This window comes from Talpa europaea (genome assembly GCF_964194135.1).
Source record: "Talpa europaea genome assembly, chromosome: 8".
Taxonomy (NCBI): Eukaryota; Metazoa; Chordata; class Mammalia; order Eulipotyphla; family Talpidae; genus Talpa; species Talpa europaea.
The window spans coordinates 88,852,904-88,874,093 of record NC_140075.1 but is presented as its reverse complement, the minus strand read 5'-3'; the positions used below and the strand labels follow the sequence as shown (position 1 = coordinate 88,874,093).

The 21,190-nt window shown below is 41.7% G+C and overlaps 1 protein-coding gene across 2 annotated transcripts in view; it reads left to right on the top strand.

Moving 5' to 3' along the window:
• RTN1 (reticulon 1) overlaps positions 1-16,183 on the top strand; it is a gene marked incomplete at both ends in the record, with an annotated part of 190,005 nt that extends 173,822 nt beyond the window's left edge. For both annotated transcript variants that reach the window (XM_084240596.1, XM_084240597.1), the window contains 6 exons: positions 8,412-8,619; positions 11,856-11,994; positions 13,354-13,423; positions 13,909-13,955; positions 14,041-14,099; positions 16,141-16,183. In XM_084240596.1, the coding sequence (XP_084096722.1) occupies positions 8,412-8,619; positions 11,856-11,994; positions 13,354-13,423; positions 13,909-13,955; positions 14,041-14,099; positions 16,141-16,183 (566 nt within the window). The remainder of the gene's footprint in view (positions 1-8,411; positions 8,620-11,855; positions 11,995-13,353; positions 13,424-13,908; positions 13,956-14,040; positions 14,100-16,140) is intronic.
• Between the last annotated feature and the right edge of the window lie 5,007 nt (positions 16,184-21,190).

The window sequence follows — 21,190 nt, the reverse complement described above, 5'->3', positions numbered from 1 at the left end:
CAGGTCTTAATAATTAGAATTTATTGCAGTTCTACCCTTTCCACAATGGATGTGCTTCAAACATGGTCATATTTTTTTCTCCTGCCTTCAGAAACATTTTACCAAGGTACTGATCAAATCTAGTGGTAATAGGGGTCAGGAATGAGTTAATGTTTTACTGAATAGAACGAAGTATGAAAGGTCATTCCTTTTTCCTTGTCTTTTATCTTTTTAGTTTGAGACATTTATGATCTCGGTCAAATTATCTATATTTTATTTATAGATAATTTATATATAATATATAATTTTATTACATTATATATTATATTTTATATAATGATATGTTATCATATATTTATTAGATATGTATTTTTTTTAAAGAGCCAACAGCAGCCTACCTCCATAGTTCTTTTTTATTCCAGTACAGTGAAGGATTTTAAGGTGTGTGCAAAGACTTAAAATTATGTGGCTAATTGTAAATGATGATCAACCATCCAAATGAACAGTTTTGTGGAAAACTTCAAGATAACTTCAAGAAAGAAAAAGCACATGAAGATGTTCATTATTTAATACCAAATGCTTTCTGTGTGTCGCCCTCAAACCCTTGTTCCCACAGCATGCCCCTCTGCATATGGCCACCTCTTCCTTTGATCTAGTTGTCCTGCCCACCCTTTTCTTCTGAGCCCATGTGCTGGAGGCTTGGAGGAAGGAGCTCCTCATACTTTCTTAAGCACTGGGCTGTGTTTCATTTCCTGGCCAAACCCTCTCCATCAAGGTGACAGAGGACCAAGGCATCATTGTGTGACTTCACAGCATGGAGGGAGCTGGGTCCTAGTGCTAGAGGGAGCTAGCAAGTGGGAATCACATTCAGCTGTTATCTCAGAAAAATGGTAAATCCTCTTGTGCTTGAAAGCAGTTTTTGCTTTCAGTCCAACGTGGTGGATAGTCATTTGAAGAGTATGCTTGCTCTTGTCTCCCTTGGAAGAAAAGTGCCAGAGATCATTGTTGGCTGTGGCTTTAGCCATTAAATCCTTTACTTTCTGTTGTTCTGCCAGAATTCATTTAGGGTAGAGGATAATCCGAGTGGATTAAGTGCTGTGCTCCTTCACTATCTATAAGAAGCAGCAAGTTTAATGTATTTTTTCCTTTCAAGGCATCCGAAGAACTGTTTAAATATTGAGAAATAGTGTTGGCATTTTTCTCTTCACTATCACTTTGGTTACATTTAATGGGTGTAAAGGAAGGGCTGGAAAATGCAATCACTGGAGGTGTCTTCTAGTCGAAAGTCCCCATCAGCAGTTTCTCCTCTGAGCTCCTGGATTACTATTTGGAGGTTTGACTTATCTAAGAGGCTATTTCTCGGCAAATAAAACTTGTGGATTATTGAACCAGAAGATGTCATCGCTGAAGTTCTCTATGTTTAAAGTGTTTTCTTACATCTATTTTTATGTTCCTCCAATTTGATGGCAAAATTAGGGTAAGCAAAAGGAGGGAAAGTTGTTACTGTTTCAAGTTTTTGTGGTGAGATTTCATTTGCCTCATGAAAATCAAAGAAATGCTTTTCTATCACTGCTTTGGTCACTGGGTTTTAAAGAACTGAAGTTTTTCTGATCCTTTTCACAAGGTAGTCAACTATTGGAAACTTGCTAAGAAGTAAGTAAAATTCAACAGCGTATCATTTTCAACACTTCTTTTGTCAAAAAGCTGATAATATTTAGGAACAGGAATTTCTTCCATAACTTTTAAAAATGTACCCTTAACTTGTTTCATAGTAAGTGGTGCAATGCAGTCTGAAATTGCTACTGGACTAAAATGGGATATAAATAATATATTTAAGAATATGGTGCAACAATGCAGGTAATTATGCACAATTTATTGCCATTTTATATTATCCACTTATACCATATTTCACCTTATGAATAAAATATGAATAGCTACATAAAGGTCTTTTCAGTTCATCTATTTTAAATAAACTTTCTAAATACTGCAGCCAGTATCAGATCATATAATTGAATACATCTAAAATAGTTTCCCAAGCCAAAATATATGGATGGCAGGAGAGGGCTTTCTTTCCAGAAATGTACAATAGCATAGGATTTTATTTCTTGTAGCTATGAACTCAAACCTTGGATCATTTCTGTTTTCCTTTTCTGTTTTTAGTTGGGGTATAGAAATAAGCATGGCATGGATTTCAGCATTTGAGATTAGGATCATTAATTTCTTCCAAATCTGCCTGTGTACCCTAGTTTTAAGGTAGCCCAGGCAGACCACAATATGTGCTCCCCTCTGTGGTTTGGGGACTAAGGTGAGATTACCAGCCCAGTCTCTTTATATAATAATGCACTGCTTGGTTTTAGCAAGTAAATTTAATTTTTATAACTGGCAAACAATACAATAATTTTCCTGTCCTAGCAAATACGCTTAGTGATTGTGTCCTGGGGCATTTAACTCTCACCTGAGCTTTCTGTCTTAGGAGGACATTGAAAGAAGAGAATAGCTATCTATACTGTGTTGTACCCAAAGGCTGCAGGGGGGTGACTTGTTGCAAAGTTACACACACGCGCGCGCACACACACTTTTTTACTTGGGTTCTGAGATTCTAAATAAACTTTATTCATTTTTCTGGATTGGTCACTTAAAGCTTCCTACACAAGTGTGCATCACTCTAAGCAAAATTAAAGTGTGAAAAATTCAGCATTTACACAGCAGATTGGAAACACAGAAATGCTTTTCTCTGATCTCACTTCATCACTTTTTACCTTCCCACTGAATCAACCGAGCTCTGGACCATTTGCTGACACTCCGACCACATGCAAATTGTCATTTTTTGCCACTGCTTTTCTCCTGTGGGTTCCCAACCATCTGACTGCCTGTCATTCCCAGCCTGTGCCTAAGGTTCGTTTCAATTCTATCCACTTGGATCTTCGACTCTTCTGCCCATGTTGCTGCTTCCAGTTACTGCTGGGTCAGCCTCACTGTGTCCTGCTCAAAACACTCAGCCTCTCACCTTCTGACTGCATCACTGAGAGATCCATGCATTCTACCAAATCCTCTTTTTCATTCTGGCAGTTCTTTCATTCCATCCTTTTTGAATCCTCACTGTATTTTTCAAAATCAACACTGTCCAATAGAAATTTAATAATGGGGCCTCCCCAGTGGCACAGCGGTTGAGCCCTGTGCTGCAAAGCTGTCTGCAGCCTCTGTAGCACTGGTTCGATTCCCGCTGGCCAGGGAGAACCCCACGTGGCTTGGCAGACCTCCCCTGCATCGCCAGCTGCTCCCCTCAGCATTGTCTTTTGCCTGTTCTGCTCCCCGCTCTGGTTCTGGTGAATTCTCTCACCCTCCCGCGCTTCTGACCTGTATCCCAGCTCTTGTATAAAATAAATAAAGAAATCTTTAAAAAAAAAAAAGAAATACAATAATGGCTACATATGTAATTTAAGTTTTTCCAGTAGCCACATTAAAAAAGTAAGAGAAACAGGTAAGATTAATTTTGGTGACATTTTTATTTGACCCAACATATCTAATATATCAGGCTAACAGCAACAACAACCGTTTTGGTACTGAGTCTGAACTCTGACAAGCAGTTTGCCCTTACAGCACATCTCCCTGGGCACTGGCCACATCTCAGGGCTCAGTACTCGCATGCAGTTGGTCATTATTGTATTGAACAAAGCAAGTCTTGACTTTCCCTAATTGCTTCAAGCCTGTCCACCTCAGTCTTGGGAAGACCTCAAGACTCATTTCCCAGAAAGATTTCAGTAGATCTACTTCAAGTCACTTCAAGCCTCTTTAAATTGTTTCCTTTCCGCCTCAACACTTCTCCAGACATCTCTCTCTTTACACCCATCCCTTCCACCCTCTCCCTTATTTGAAAAGAAAAAGCTAAGCCTATTCCCATCCTTTCCCCATCTTCTGTAAGCCTTTGCTTAGTCAAGTATCTCCTCTTTCCAGAATCCTCACCTCTATTTTCTACCAACATTCCCAAATTTTGCTCAACCTGAAGTTTTGCCAGTTGCTGATACTCCCCAAACTACCTTTCTATTTACCATCTTCTTTATTACTTTGAACTTCCCACCACTTACCCAACCTTCATAATGCATGGCTTCCTTCCCCACTGCTGGGAACACCACTAGCTGCCAGGTGATGAGTAACCTGCCAGTCTCCTAATCCAACGGTCCTTTCTCTCTTCTCATTTACCTGTCATGTCTACAGTCTCCACACTGTTATCCTACTGCTTCCTTCCTTGACTGTCACCGACTACTCCAGTGTGTACACTGAGTCAAATGCTCAGACAGGACTATTTTTATCGCTCCACTCACTCCTTTGAATCTCAGACTATGTTTTCATCCTCAATTGCATCCTGTAGTGTCTCCTCACATGGAGGCTTCCTCTGCTCTCAAGCCTATAAAAGCCTATAAAAACAAATCATTTCATCACCAAGATTTTAAGCAGCATGCATTATGTATATTTGTCAGCTTCATCTCATCCATGATCCCTAATCCATCTGCCCCAGACTGTGTCAAATGCCCTACTTCTGCGTCATCACTTCAGAACCTGCAGGTTTAAAAACAAGTGCCAGCTTTTCCACAAGCCAGCTCACCCTCAAATGTTCTATTTTTTGTTACTGATTCTTATCACTCAGTCATCCAGCTTTGAAATGGTGCTTTTACCCTTAGTGCTTCCTCCCTCTCCCACAGCTAATTAATTAGTCACCAATGTTGTCGACTAATCCCTCATAATATTTCCCTTTATCCACTGCATCTACTTAACAATTTTTCACCACATTCACAAACCATCCCAAGTCCTCTTCCTTCCTATCCCTTCCTTGAATTTGACTTTTGCAGCTTCTGGCAACACAAGACATACTGGCATTGAGACAGCATTTTTTTAAAGCAATGTCTAAGATCTTGAAATCATAAAATTTTGTTCCCACTTTTAAGAAACTTTTCATTCCTGTGCTCACTAGATAAACAGATGAACAATAACTGTTTACCATGGATAAAAACTCCTTTTCACTTAAAAAAAATGTACACTTTCTATACCTAACCCCAAAAGCAAATATAAGTATAATCAAGACTAATCCCAAATTAGTCTTCATGCATTGGAGGCTCATCTAACATATAATCACATGATGTGAGAGAGGTGACTATTTTGTTTTAGAAAAAACTTCAAATTTAGGGATTGATCTTGCTCCTCCAATTAACTAGTCATTGTACAATTTCCTCACCTTTTACCCTCCTTGTCTGTTATGTGCCAATGTAATGGAGTTCCTATGAGATTTAAATGAAGTAATATCTGAAAGTACTTTCAGAATCTTTGTAACTTGGCAATCATGCCACAAAGTACCCAGAATCAGCATCCTGTTGCTTTAGGACAAATCTTTCATTACCTTCCTAATTAGAAGTCTCCTGTGGTGTGATGATTGAACATCAAACTAGGTACTTAGTTGCCAGTTGACACTCTGCCCACAGTTTTTTCAAGTGAAACCCAGACCTGGCTAAATAGGTGCCCAAGGATGCAGAAGGCTTCTCTAAGGGCACATCATTTTTAACGGGTGTTAAGCCATTCATTAAGTGGGGAGTCACTTGAAAAGAATGAATTTTATCTCCTCTTTACCTTTTCAGGTAAAGTACCTGAAAAGGTACTTTACCTACTTGTGGGGTATGTTGTGCCCCTTTGAGTCTCAGAGGTGGGTAACCTACCTTCCTCCACTGAACACCCCTTTTGCACAAATATTGCTCACTTTTAATGTATTTCTGAGTCTCTGGGTGTCATAAAATAGAAGACTATGACTATTTAAGTAGGTTTTCCTTTTTATAGCAATTTATTTTTATATCTCTGCAACCTAGCACAAAACCTGGCATGTAGTTCTTACTCAGTAAGTACTGAATAAATGGAAGAGGTAATAACTTTTAGTTAATAGAGATGTTTTACTCTCCTCCCAATTCCCCTCCCTTCTCCCCCCCCTCCCCAGCCATGAATCAATAAATCCTAAGAGATTACAGGTCCCAGGGACCTTTAGCTCCACTGGTCTAGACTAAAGCTTACTCCTCAATGTGTTTCCAGTTCCACTCAGCCCCGGGATGAGCTTCTATGGATTTCCCTTCTTCCCCCACTTCTATCTTCAATCCTCAGAGATCATCTGATTTTTTAAGGGTCATGTCTTCTGAAAGATCCCTCTTCTCTGCCCCAAAAGGATTATTGATTTAGTGGTATGTTCTCAGCAAACTCGTCCAAGAGGAAAATTATTTGGTGGGCTTATTTTATATTGTTGTTAATAACAAGCTAATCTTTAATATATTATCCCTTTCTGGGATTAGTGTGTTAAAAATAGCAAATACTTTGAAAATAAAATGAATTAGTCCAAAGGAATGACTTTCTAGTAGTGGAATGTCACTCAGTATGACTGGTGATTGGAGCTGGATGAAAAAAGAGATTTGAGTAGCAATGCTAGTCTTTTATGCCCAGAAACCTACTTGTAGAACTATCCATACTCAAAAAAAGAAGAAAAATTATTTGTTGTACCTGAAGGCATGCTTGTGATATAAACATGAAATTGGTGAACCGGGTAGTGGTGGTGGGTGGGAAGTAGGTGAGGGTGAATGATAAATCATCTTGAAGGTAAATTTTGTCTCCAATTTCAGATTTGCTGGCATACCTTAAGCCTGTAATAAAAGAACCTCTTCACCTTTTAAATCCCTAATTTACTCTCCAGCCAGCCCTCAAGAGGTCTGCTAGCCAGGGTTAAAACTTTGCTCTGCAGCACTCCTTATGTCCCCTCTCTAGTGTTAGGTCACCAATCTACATGATCTTTCCCACTGTATGTTCAGCTACTTATGTGCCTATGTGATGAGAATAGCTTTCTGCTCTCTTCAACCTGGTCATCTCCATTTTCTTTGAACAAATGACTGGTATCTTAAAGATTAGCTTGTGTCACCACCTGCAGTGCGTGTGAGGTTGGCAGTGTAAACAACTGCCACTTTCACTTGGTTGTAAAATGGGAATTCTGTGTCTTATTTTCTCTTTCTGAAAATTGATTGATGTAACATTCTTTAAAAAACCATTTGTTGCAATAACTTGGATGGACCTTCAAGGCATTATGCTAAGTGAGACAAACCAGACAGAAAAAGACAAATACTGGATGATGTCAAAAACCAAACTTGCAGAAACAGAGAGTAGAATAAGTGATCACCAGGAGGTGGAGGAATTGGTTACAAATTTGCAACTAGAGATGACTAAATTATAGAACTAATCTACAGTATAGCAATTATGTCAGCAATACTGTATTATATATGCATCAAAGTTGGTGAGAGACTGGATCTTAAATGTTCTCACTCACTTTGATAGATGTACTAGCTGACTCTGATGGTCATCATATTCCAGTAGCAACACTTTGTACACCTAAACTTACATAATATTCTAGGTCAATTATATCTCAATAAAAAAAATCCATCACTTGCCTAATTAAAGAATGAATTGCATATATTCCTAAGTAAGCCTTTGCTTTTTCATTATCTGGTGAGTGAAATATTAGAAATATGGGGTTGTTGGAAAAGTATTTTTTTCTATGTTTTTTAAGCAAAAATGCATCATGACTTTTTTGACAACCCAATATTCCGTTTTATATCCCCTTTGAAATACCACAAATTATTCTTTTGAATTTAATATCTTGTTTCTAAGTTAAAAGAAGGTAATAACAATGCTAGCTAGACATGATCTAGATTTTAAAGTCATATTCTGCATTTTTAAGTCATCAAATTTAAGTGAACCAATCATGGTGTACAGATGGCTAATCCAAGTGTCTGCTCCATGCATTTCTTTAAAGTCACTAACGCTTCCGTTTTGCTGGTTTGGAGGCAGGCTGTCTGCTCACTCAGAAGCCTCTGCATTAGCTCTGGTCTCCCAGACCTGTGGCCTCACTCACTTCTCCAGAACCTGTTCTTTCCTCGTTGCTGCCTCTTCTCAGCACCAGGAACGTGTGTATGACTGACGTACACGTGGCCAGGCCATGCAGAGACATAAACTTGGCAGCAGGGCAGCAGCTGCACGCTTAAACGCTGCCATCCAGAAGAAGAGCGCAGGTACTTGCCAGTGTCCGCTGAAGCTTTCCGTTTTGATGCGGTCACTCAGGCGCCGGCCATTGAGCAGACGGCGTGGCCTGGTGAGGTACCCACGAAGGGATAAGGTCACTGGAGATTCAGCGGCCTTTTCTTATCTCTGAATTTACGAACGAACTTCAGGGATGGAAAATAGGCTTCTGAAGCGAAACAAATTGACGGGAAGTGCCCAAGGCGCTGCCCACGCCTGCTCGATTGTGTGTAGGAAGCTGGACAGCAGCTGCCAGGCCTTCGCGGAACGAGCCGCCCGCTCCCCGCCCAGGGCGCGCTGGGTGCTAAGTGGTGTGTGTGCTTTGTGTCTCCTCCCCACAGCTATTGACCTGCTGTACTGGCGGGACATCAAGCAGACCGGCATAGTGTTTGGGAGCTGCCTGCTGCTGCTCTTCTCCCTGACTCAGTTCAGCGTGGTGAGCGTCGTGGCCTACCTGGCCCTGGCGGCGCTCTCGGCCACCATCAGCTTCCGCATCTACAAGTCTGTGTTACAAGCCGTGCAGAAAACTGACGAGGGCCACCCTTTCAAGTGAGTGCCCCGCCTGACCGGCCCTCGCCCAGCCTCTTACACGGGGTCCCTCCATCTGCATCCTTTCAGCTCCCAGGCCCATTTGGTGTCGTGTTTCTCTGAGACCTAGTGGGCCTCCTATCTCCTTCAGCACCCAGTCTTTGAACAGCTAATATTTCTGGTCAATTTCTAAAACAAATTCAATTATAACCCTATCCTAACACATTGCTGTGTTAGCTCTGGTACTAATTACTTTATATTATACTTATATATAATTTATAATATAAATTTATAGAATAAACGTGTATATTTAATATTTTATTTTTTTAAGTTTATTTATTTATTTATACAAGCACTGGGTACAGTCAGAAGCGCGGGAGGGTGAGAGAATTCACCAGAGCCAGAGCAGAGAACAGAACAGGCAGAAGGAGCGAAGTACACTGCTGAGGGGAGCAGCGGGCGGCAGGAGAGGTCCGCGCGCCATGTGGGACCCTCCTCCAGTGGCCGGGGAGTAGCCGGGGATCGAACCGGCGCTGCAGAGGCTGCGGGCAGCTTTGCAACCCAGCGCTCAACCGCTGCACCACTGGGCTGGCCCCATATTTAATATTTTATAATTGACTATTACTAATAGTAATCATAATCCATTTTATGTGTACAGTGTTTTATTTTTTTTTAAATAAAACACATATGCAAGGCTTTAGTCATTTATAAACTCCAAATTGTTAGCAAAGGTTTTAAAGTACTACAGCTTGTCTTAGAAGGCTTCCCCATCATTAAAATTTCTTGTAGCCGGGCCTCCCCGGTGGTGCAGAGGTTGAGCGCTGGGTTGCGAAGCTGCCCGCAGGCTCTGCAGCACCAGTTCGATTCCCGGCTGCTCCCCGGCCACCGGAGGAGGGTCCCACATGGCGTGCAGACCTCTCCTGCCGCAAGCTGCTCCCCTCAGCAGTGTACTTCAGTCTGCCTCTTCTGTTCTCCCCTCTGGCTCTGGTGAATTCCCTCACCCTCCTGCACTTCTGACTGTAACCAGTGCTTGTATAAATAAATAAAAATAAATCTTTAAAAGAAAAAAAAAATTTCTTGTAGCCACTTTCGGGAATCCTAATGACTACAGTGTCTTTAAGGTTCGTGACATGGCTGTGCCATTGCTAATTTTTTCTAAAATTTCAGCAAACACATCCAGGTAAGCAGATTCACCGACTGGCTTTACAGTGTTTTATAATTTAAAGGGGGTTTCAACAATTAATCCTCCCAACTCTATGAAGAAGGCAGAGCATTAAAATTATAATCCCTATTTGTGGGTGAAACACCTTAGGCTGAAAAGTGATTTGTACGAGGCCAGTAGCTACCATGAGGCCAGTAGGTATCTGGTTTTTATTCCTATACTTACTCTGAAAGCTTAATAGCATAGCGCCAAGCTTCTAAGAAGTGCACAGTTTTATAGTGTGCCCCCCTCTGCATTTCTATAGCAATACTGGGGAAATCTGATTAGAAAGAACATTGAAAAGTAGGAAAAACATTTTTAAGGCCATATATCAAAAGGATATATGAAATGTGACAAAACTGCCAGCTTCACGCCACCCACTTCCACCCTGACTTATGTCCCTGTTCTAGACTGTGAGCCCAGGCACCTGGACCACTGATGTCAGTGGCTCTGCCCCTGGCACTGGCCCCAGGTGCAGACCCCTCAGCAGGTGACCTCACCTCTGTAACCAAGGACAATCCTGGTTGAGGCATGTAGGTGCTGCTGCTGAATGGCTTCTCACTCACCAGGGATGCCTCTGGCTCCTCCCTGGCTCATCTTCACAGTCAGCTCAATCAAAAACTGAGGAAAAGTACCGGAGTCATAAGGGCTTATTGACAAAAAGTCTAATGCATCAGATCTCCTTTCCCAGCCTCTGAATACGGCCTCAGTATCAGTTATACATGGAGTGTGTTTGTCTTTAGGATGTGTTTGACCTTCCAATAGAGTAAATGCATCTTCTTAGCTATAACACAGGGCTACACAAGTTCCATCCCAAAGGTGGGAAGAGCGAAGAAATGGGGTGTCACTTACCAGGGCATGTACAATGCCCATTTCAGTGACACCAGCCTGAGACCTTAAGAGTTCTGTGCCCCTATGTCTGCTCTCAGCCATCCAGGGAAGGCTTATTTCTGCCACTTTCTTGGCCCCTAAGGCTGTCAAGTTACAGGGGAACTTGCTGTCATTGACTTATTTCTACCAATACTCACTTTTAGGACCAAGAATCTGACTACGGTTAGCTCCTCTACTTTATCTTCCTTAAGGAGACATATTTATAAGGTAAACCTTTTCTCTGGCTGAGTTGTTTTTATCAGTTAAAGGACTATCTGACTCACAGTAAGTTGGAATCAAAACAAATGATTTAGATAAATTAGGTTTTTTCCCCACTTTTTTCCTAAAGAGGAGAAAGGTATAACATTTCAATATAAACTCCCTAAAACATAAATAAAGTGTTGCTTTACACTTTTAATCTCAACTCCTGGAGTTAGGAAGCACTTTGAGAGCTCCAGGAATAGCCTTTAGGTAGACAACACGGTGCTAGCTCAAAATAGGAGAGGGAGTGGAGGATGTGACTCTGGGCCTTTCTGGAGGAGCATGACCAAACAGCAGGGGGAACTGATTGATATATATGTGTGAAGAGCCTGGTTTACCTACCCAAGTGTTAAGCTTAACTATTTGAAAAAATGAAAAGTGCAGTTACAAAAAATAACACTATTAATAGAACAGGTGAGTGCTTTCATATGACCCAGGTCACTTGCGTTTTCGTGGCTCTCTAGATAAAAACTGGATTCCTTTCTGGAATTTAAACATGAAGTTTTAGAGTTTGATGAACAATAATTGGCAGTTAGGATTTTTAGCTATCTCGATTTTTCAAAACAATTTTTCAAAAAAAATTCACCTCTGCATAGCCAAGAAGAAATAAAGACTCACGATCACCTGCTGGGCAGGGGTGAATGGAGGATTCAGCTGAGATGGCACTGACTTTCCTCGGAGCCCAGTCAGTGGCTCTGAATTATCATTTGTGAGAGACACAAATAGTTACAGCACCTCACTAAGAGCCATGATTCCCAAGTCCCCCAGTGCATGGAACATGGGTGTGTATCAGGTCCTGCAGCCCACTTGCTGGATTACCACCCCCGAGAAACTCAGCTGTGATCCTCAGCGCCAGAGAGAAGGCAAACGTAGCTGTTTCAGGATTCCCTCTGATAGAGTTCTCTGTGGGATGGTTTGTTGACAGGACCTACTTGGAGCTTGAGATCACCCTCTCCCAGGAGCAGATTCAGAAGTACACAGACTGCCTGCAGTTCTACGTCAACAACACACTTAAAGAACTGAGGAGGCTCTTCCTCGTCCAGGACCTGGTGGATTCCTTAAAAGTATGACTTTTTAAGCATTCACTTGAGAGTCTTGAGGGATTTTTGCCCCTATTATAAACCACTACATGATGGAGATAAAAGCAAGTTACTTATATTCCAGAGTCAGAAAACTCCAGCTGTATGGTACCATGGGGCTCATCCAGTCTAACCCCCTCACTGTACAGACACCAGAACTGTAGTTCAAAGAGGTTAAGACACTTACCTGGGGCTGCACAGATAGTTACTGGCAGAGCTGAAATTTAATCCAGGTCGCCCAGCTTCTAGTTCCGTACTTTGCAATGTGCTAAGTTGTTTCTCCTGACCATATCCAGTCCCTCAGCCAATGTCCTACAATTAATTTTAAAATAAAAATATAGTGCATGGAATGTGAAAACACATGCTTTTCCACTGGCATCTGCTAATCGTAAGACGTCCAGGTGACGCCCCACACACACAGTGTGACTGTGAGGTCGAGCCCCTGAAGGGCAGACGTGTGACTCCTGGGGTCCTCATGGGATTCACTGAGTGCCTATGAACAAGCCGTCAGTCAGTCATGATTGGGGGATGTTGTCATGACTTCCCTGTGCTCCCCGAGCACTTATATGGCCCCAGCAGGGGTCTGCCCCATAACTGTGGGAAGAAGGGGAGAAGGACGATGAGTGATGTGGCCTGGACCCTCAGGGGACTTCCTGGCATCACATCCTACCAAGTAATGGCTAAAGAGAGATACCAAGGAGACTCTAGTTACTTGCCATAGGGTTTTTAAGATGATATTTGTATTTGTACTCTGAAAACTGTGGGCTAGAGCAGAGGGGGCACACCTTATCAATAACGGGCCGCCTGGTAGGTATTTTAGACTTTGCAGGACACATGGTGTCTGCGGTGGCTGCTGGACCTTCCTCATTGCGGGGAAAGCCGTCAGAGACAGCCCATAGGTGAATGGTGGTGGCCACTTTATTTATAGATACTGAACACTGAATTTCATAGCATTTTCATGATATGTTATTGGATATAATTATATAATATTTCATGGCATATTATTTGTTTGGATTTTATTTGACCATTAAAAAGGTAAAATCGATTTGAGCTTATGGGTTCTTACAAAAACAGGGCAAGGGCCACTGCTGCTGACCCCTGCCCTAGAGTTTCATTCCATTGAGTCTCTCAAATCTTATAAGGAAGCGCTCCGAAGGGCTCCCGGAGAGTAAAGGACATATCCTCTTCCAGTGTTTCCGTGATGAGTTTTGTATGCACTCACATTTCCTGCTGAAACCTCCATGCATGTTGCCTCATATTCTACTCTTAAAAAAAAGTCAGTGAGATGAGACTTTATCTGTCACAAATGGTTTGAGAAGCTGTGATCATTGTTTCATCCCCCAGTTTGCAGTCCTGATGTGGCTCCTGACCTACGTTGGCGCTCTCTTCAATGGCCTGACCCTGCTGCTCATGGGTAAGGGTAGCCCAGGTTAGGACTCACCCTCCTCGAACAGCTGCCTAGGCTGCAAGCTGTTGGCTCATTTAGAGAGAGTTCCCAGGAATAAATACCCGATGTCCCAATGTAGACCATCTCCCTGGCCAGCACAATTCAAGGAAGAGTATAATTTTACATGTGGAGAATAATTTGTGATTTTTTTTCCCTAACAGAACTGGTTTTATTTTACTTCTGATGGAGAATCTGTTTATAGTGGCAGTTATGAACACAAATTAATTTTCATCTTGGGAGGGCACAGTCACCCTCATTCTGGAAATAATGATTTAAAATCTATATGGGGCTCAGCATCTCTTTGTTTTCCTTATGAATTGCCTGTCTTTTATCTAGAAAGCTGGCTATTATAAATAATACTATAATAGCAACTATCTATATAGAAATGTATCTATATACTTATACTTACTGATGGCTCAGAATTTTAATACTGTATTTTTTTTTAATCCCAGCTGTGGTTTCAATGTTTACTCTACCTGTAGTGTATGTTAAGCACCAGGTAAGTTCTATGTGATGTTAAACATTCATGTTGAATTTTTACCTCTTGACCTTTGGATGTACTCATGATTTCTTTCTCTTTGTAGGCACAGATTGACCAATATCTGGGACTTGTGAGGACTCACATAAACGCTATTGTGGCAAAGTAAGTTATATAGTACAGTTTGTTAAAAGGAGAGACTATCTTAGTCACATTTGAGTGGATTAGGTAAGGGGCAGTATATAGGTAATAAGACAGTATGTTAATTTATGATCATTCATTCACTTATCTGAGTCATATATCCATGTCTCTCCTAATTAGATTGTTTCAGGAAATAATTATAAACTTTTAAAGTCCCGATTAGAGAAAACTTTCAGTGGTTCATTTCAGATATCATGATGAATGAGTTTTAATAAATTAATGATATTAAATTCTATCTGGGGACTGGCCTCATATCCAAAAACAAATGGGTTGGAGGAAAGCAAGAAGCTTGAATCAGAAAAGTAAACTTAATTATAGTAGATTAATTTAAATGAAAACAAGTCAAAAAACAATTTCAATCTTTTAAACAAATATTACTAATTTTTTTTAAATCACTGAAATTATTTTCAGAACTTCAAAATTTTAAAAGATCTTTAAAACATTTATTACACTTTAAGTTATACCCCATCTTAACAAGCGTGCATGTTTGTTTGCTTATTTATTTCATACCATTGCTTTTTAAACCCGAGTCTTTAAATAGATTCTACTTTATGGCTACTTTGTATATTTAGGAGAAAAAGACTCCAGTTCGAAGTATCCACAGTTTAACATGGCCATTAAACTTAGTCATTTTTCTTCATTTTTAAACTAGTGATTTTAGACACATCTCCATCTAAAATCATGATTTTTATATTGCATTATTATTCAAGATTTTGTTTTAATCAAAGGCTGATCTAGATTTCAACAACAAATACATGTCAAGAAGAACTAGACTTTGTCTACATGAACCCCCTCTAGCAATCTTTGAGTCATGTGGCTGGACTAGGTGATGAGCAGAGCTAAAGCAATGGATTTGAGATAGTCAGAATGTCTGAGAGAAAACAAACAAATAAGTTCTTCAAAAGAAACTGTTTTGCCCAGCACTAAATTTTGAAGGAAATTTCTTGGTGGGGTCTTACTTCGTGGGGTCAACTTCAATCTCTGAAATTTTACTTCCATATTAGAATAATTCCAGCAACAGAACTCACCATTTTTATCCACTTGTTTATTTCTGGCTCCCCAATGCCGATGAGAATGAGAGGTCCATGAGAGCAAGGCACCTTCTCCTTTTGTTGGGAGGATGTCTGGCACAGAATAGTCTCAATCAAAAGCTGCTTGATTTAGTGCATAAAGCTTTGATTTAACAAAACAGAAAGTTTCTAGCATAACTTACTTTAAAAATAATGCTGCCATACTGTGAAAATCACAGAATTTTCAGGGTGCTGGAGATATCTAGTCTATACCACATAAAAAGATGCACATTCTAGAAACAGGAAAGCTCACTGACTGGCCTGTATCACACAGCTAATTAGTAACAGAACTGGGACGAGGACCCAGTTTCTTAATTCCAGTTGTGGGCAGTTTAGCTCTGCCAAGTGTGCTAAGTTCCTTTACCTAGAACCATCCCTGTTCATATGTGTCCATGAAATAGTAATTGCAACCCCTTTCTCTTTCAGAAGTGTCCCAGATTGGGTGACAGTCACCCTAACTATATCGTAGTTTCCATAATCCTGAAATAAATTGACACCTTTGTCTACTTAAAAAGTTACCACTTAACTATAAAGGAAGACTGTAGGTGCCCTGGTGGTGGGGTTGGTGTGGAGCATACACCTGAGGGGTGGGGAGTCCTGTGTGCCTCTGCTTTGTAAACCGGCGTTGTCTCAATTAAAAAATAAGTTATTTAATATTGTTTTAAAATGAAAAATGATGTAAAAAATAAAAATGAGAGATTCAAAAAAAATAAGTTATTTCAGGAATGCGACTTTCTTGTGTCATTCAATTCATCGTCTAATTTATACTTATGGCTGCAGAGAAATGTTCTTAGAAGACAATCACACATCATGTCTTCTGGAATTTTCGACTACTTGGTCACTTAGCTAGTTACAGCAACAACACATTATAAACTCACAAAACGCTTTCGTTCATAACACTTGTGACTTACTACCCTTTGATATTGCCTTTTTAGGATCCAGGCTAAAATCCCAGGCGCTAAGAGACACGCCGAGTAAGCTGACATCCCACCGGGGACTGGACACAAACAGGAATATCTGCCGTAGTAACAGCTCTGTTCTTACATGTTACTGCAAATTGATTGTTTCTCTCTCTCCCCCCACCCCCCATACCATAATCTTAGAGACAAACTTTAAAACAGCTGTTTTTAGGCTGTTCCTGTACTCTTAGGATATTTGAGTCATTTGTGTCAAGCACTAAAATATAGAGAAAAGTGTATTAGATGTGGTTTTTAATTTTGTGTTGCTAAAAAAAAAAAAAAGTGCATGATGGTGAGAGCCCATGGCCCTTCCCTCCCCCACAGTGTTCTCCTCCTCTGCGATGCTCTGTAGCTTCTCTTGTTCCTGTGGCTACGCCTTCCCCGCCAAGTGCACCGATGCAGTAGTGGAAGTCGCTTCTATGTCCTCGGGTTGCTGGTCGGATTAACCTTTACTAACAACATATAGAATCGTAGACTGATGTTTTAGTGTTTTTCCAACACACACACACACACACACACACAACGTAAAAATAAAAAGTCGACTGTGCTTATGGTAATCAGTTTTGTATAACTTAAATCAATGAATAAACCCCAAACAAACACGCAGTACTTTTGTTGTGTGGGACCGATGGACTGATTTACATGTATGGTAACTAAAAAGTACCAGCATGTCAACTTTATTACAATTTGTATTACTTCCTCTGTAGTTCCTAATGGACTTAATTATGGACTCTGGATATTTGCACTTATGTACTTGATACTGAATGCATAAATAAATGTTACTAAATGTAGATGCTCCTCCTTTTCTTCTTGTGCTTTTAACAGAAAAGTGAAAGCTCTAGGGGACGAGTGAGGAGGCTGAGACCAAGGGCTCACTCTCCTCCCGTCTCTAGGACGGCAAGGTTCAGCCCCAGCCTGGCACAAGGCTCCTGTCGGACAGCAATAGAAGTCCCTGAAGACTCGTGAAACTGGGAGTTGAAACTGTGGGGTTGATGCAGAAATTTTTAGTTTTTAAAAAATGTGAAAGTGATATCAATTCTTCCACAAACATCTAATATGCACCCCAAGTGCTGGCACAAAACATAATTGCTATGAACTCACTTTTAGTAATTATTTATTGAGCATTTATTTATTATTACCCTGTGCCAAGCACTGCATATAGGGCTGTGAATAAGAGAGGACAATTCCTGTCCTCACCAAACTCAGTCTTCTAACAGGGGCTTGCACTTTGTGCAAAAGCCAATTGCATGTGTTATTTCACTGTTTTAGTCCAAACTTAAAGAGGACAAGGTAGACGTAGATAAAGGTGGTAACAGTAGGAGAAATGGAAGTATTAGGAGAAAAAAGAAACTGTCGTTGATAAGAAGCTACCGTTGAGCAGTTTAGCTCATACAGCGTCACCCCGCTGTTCAGTGTGGTGTGGCAACCCCCAGGCAACTGGACACAGTGCCAGCAGCCCAGATGCAGGGAGGGGGGAGGCGAAGGTGTGGCAGTGCCAACTAAATAAAAGGCAGCATGAAATTAAAGGCTGCAATACAAGACTTGAGCAACAGACAGGTATTTCAGGGGAGGCAAACTTTGAGGCTGGGTCCTGACCTGGCTTTTTCTAGACAAAGAAACTTCATCCCAGTATGAAGAAAGAACATATGATGCTAAGACATTGAACTACCCAACCCATGCAGAGAATGGTGAGCACATTGGGGTGGTGAGCACATTGGGATGGTCAGGTAAGGTTGGAGGGTGGGTGGAGGCCGCATGGGAAGAAATCTGAATACTAAAGAGTCTGGGCTTATTCCTTAGATCCCAGTGAATCGTATTAACACACTGAGTCTGCTTGACTGGCAATTTGGAGTCTATAGGAGGTCATAGTTGCATAAGTAACAGCAAACAGGTGACAAAGGACTAGGCCTGCACTAAAGCAGTGAAGAGAGAAAGGAGAGACTCACCTGGGGCTGATGTTTGGTTTTGGTTTTTTTTTTTTTTTTAGATTTATTTATTTATTTATACAAGCACTGGGTACAGTCAGAAGCGCAGGAGGGTGAGGGAATTCACCAGAGCCAGAGTGGGGAACAGAACAGGCAGACTGATGAAATACATTGCTGAGGGGAGCAGCGGGCGGCAGGAGAGGTCTGCGCACCATGTGAGACCCTTGCCTGTGGCCAGGGATTACACTGGCGCTGTGGACAGCTTCGCAGCCCAGTGCTCAACCGCTGCGCCACCAGGGGAGGGCTGGGATGATGCTTGTTATCAACCCCTGAGGCCAAGTGCTCAGAGCAGCAGCAGCAGGTGATGTGGACGGTAGTGGGGCCAGTGCTGGTGATTGATGAGGGGTTTCAGCACCAAGGTCAACCTTGAAGGTGAGTGCACCCTTATATTTTGCACCCCAGGCCACTCTTCTCTTACCCTAGCCCCAGGTCTAGGACAAGTTGCTCAAGAGGGTGCAGTACCATTTTTCAGGTTATAAAGCCCAGAAGAGCTGGATTGTCAAGGAAGATGATAAGCTTAGTTTGGTGCCTGTGGATTTTTCTGGCTACTAGATACAGAAGAGGATTTCTTTTTCAGTCTCCAACCTTCGCCAAAAAGTTTTTCTAAATGACCTCATTATGTAGAATTAACCTTAAACATCTGCTTTGGCAGCATCTTCCTCCTTCCTGTCGGCTTAGAATTCCTCTCTAAGCAGCTGCTCCTTAGAGGAGGTGCAGTGAGGAATTCCACTTGCTGGCAGTGGGAAAGGAAGTTTCCTGAGGAGCCTCCAGCCACCCAGATGACAGGTGTGGAACATGAAGGCCTTGGTGTCCTCCATCCGGCAAGATCAGTCGGGTGCTGTGGAAATAGTGTGAGGACCCAGTGAACAGGTAAGAAGAGGACCAAGATCAGCACCCCCTGGGGAACCCAGAGTGAGTGAGTTACTCTAAAAGCTGCAAAAGTGAAACATTCTTAAACCTGAAGATGAGTTCAGTAGGCAAAGGAATGGGCAGATGACACAGCTGCCATCCGCTTTACCTGTCATTTCAGGGATAAAGGAAGTACATCCTCTGCTCTCTCTCCACCTGTACTAGTTTTCTGGGGTTGCCCTAACAAAGTGCCAAAAACTGATGCCTTAAAACAACAGAAATGTGTTCTCTCACAGTAGTGAAGGCTGGAGGTCTAAAGCCGAGGCGTTGTGTGGGCCCCACTCCCTCTGGACTCTCTGGGGGAGGATCTTCCTGGGCTCTTCTGGCTGCCACTTGTTCCATCATCCAGGTTTGTAGACGCATCAGCCCAGCACTTCCCATCGTCTCCCTTCACTTTTTACTTGTCTGCCTCTTAAAAGAGCTTATTCCAGGGCCTCCTGGTGGCGCAGCGGTTGAGCACTGGGTTGCCAAGCTGCCCGCAGCCTCTGCAGCGCCAGTTCGATCCCCAGCTGCTCCCCGGCCACCGGAGGAGGGTCCCACAAGGAGGGTCCCATGTGGCGCGCAGACCTCTCCTGCCACCCGCTGCTCCCCTCAGCAGTGTATTTCATCGGTCTGTCTGTTCTGTTCCCTGCTCTGGCTCTGGTGAATTCTCTCACCCTCCTGCGCTTCTGACTATACCCAGTGCTTGTATAAATAAATAAATCTTTTAAAAATATATTTTTTGAAAAAAAAAGAGCTTATTCCAAATAAGGTCACATTTTGAGGAGTGGGGATTTGGGACTTAAACATGTTTTTTTGGGGGGGACACAATTCAACCTATGACAAACCATGACACCTCAGACTGGCCCTGATGCTCCTGTGCAGTCTACGGCTGTTACTCCACCTGTTTTCCATTGTAAACAGTCACTACTGAGAAGTGGGGGGACAGCGCCCTCCTTGCCCAAATGCACTTGAGGGAGGCTGGGTCCTGGCCTTGCTACACTACTATGGGGCTTCAGTATCTACCACATTGTGCTTAGGTAGAGCAGCTCCAAGTACCCAAACTTCTGAGAAACCGGTGGGGAGACATACAGGAACCAGCGCGGGTGTTTTGGCTTTAGCCAGCGTGGCTGTGGTTTAAGGAATAAATGAGCTCTGCTGAGCTGAGCAAAAGTGCCGTTCTCATCTTCAGTCTGAGTTCTTTTTCTTTTTTTTTAGTTTGATGTTTATAATATTAAATTCAATATTACAAAATTCAATCTGGCTGGCCACAATTTCTTTGATGAATAAATTGAAATGAATTCTTTTGTGTCGTGGGTCACAGTTGCCTTTTAGGGGATTCTGCTGGAAGGAATCTGATTGCTCCTTAATCTGCTAGAGCGCCCCCATGAATTGGCACTTTATAGTTGCCGGCTTGCCTCACACACACAAGTGTTCTAGTTTATGCCTTCTTGAAAGGAAGTTGTTTTACGGGTTGTTTTTCTTTATAAGACCAAGGAAATCATTACTAAATTAGAACATGAGTCAAAGTCGTAAGTGAATAATAGCAGACTATGTAAAAATAATACTCTTTCAAGAGTTCATAGTAAAGGCCATTTTTATAAACCTTTGTTCTTTTCCAATCATCTCTAAAGGAAATGACGTAACCATGTATAATAGGTGAGACATTCTTTTTTTAATTCAAATAGTTAAAGTAATTAGCATTGTCTATATTACTATAGAATTAGATCTTCCCTCGAAATGTTTTTCTTTGTGAACTTTACATAAGAATTAAAATTTTTAAGACTGATGGACTTTTTCATTTTTCTACTTCGTTATTAAATTAAATTTAGCTGTATGTTTAATGTGGTTTTAACATATCCCAGGTAGTTCAAGTACTAATCAGTAATATGGCAGAAATGCTTGTTTGGCTTAAATAATGGTAAAACTTCCTTTGTCAAAGTCAAGTAGTGAATAGGTCACTAAACTTTATTTCCTTCCCACTTACACCTGGACCAGATAGGGGGAAAAGAGGGTGAAAGAGGCAAAGAGGAAACGCTGCCTGCATGAACTGGGAGGAGAAGCTAGATGGAGACCATAAATGCACGCTCTGCCTTTCCTGAGAGCCTCATCATTTCAACATATCTTCTCCTGGGTGGGGGTCCTCTGCGTGC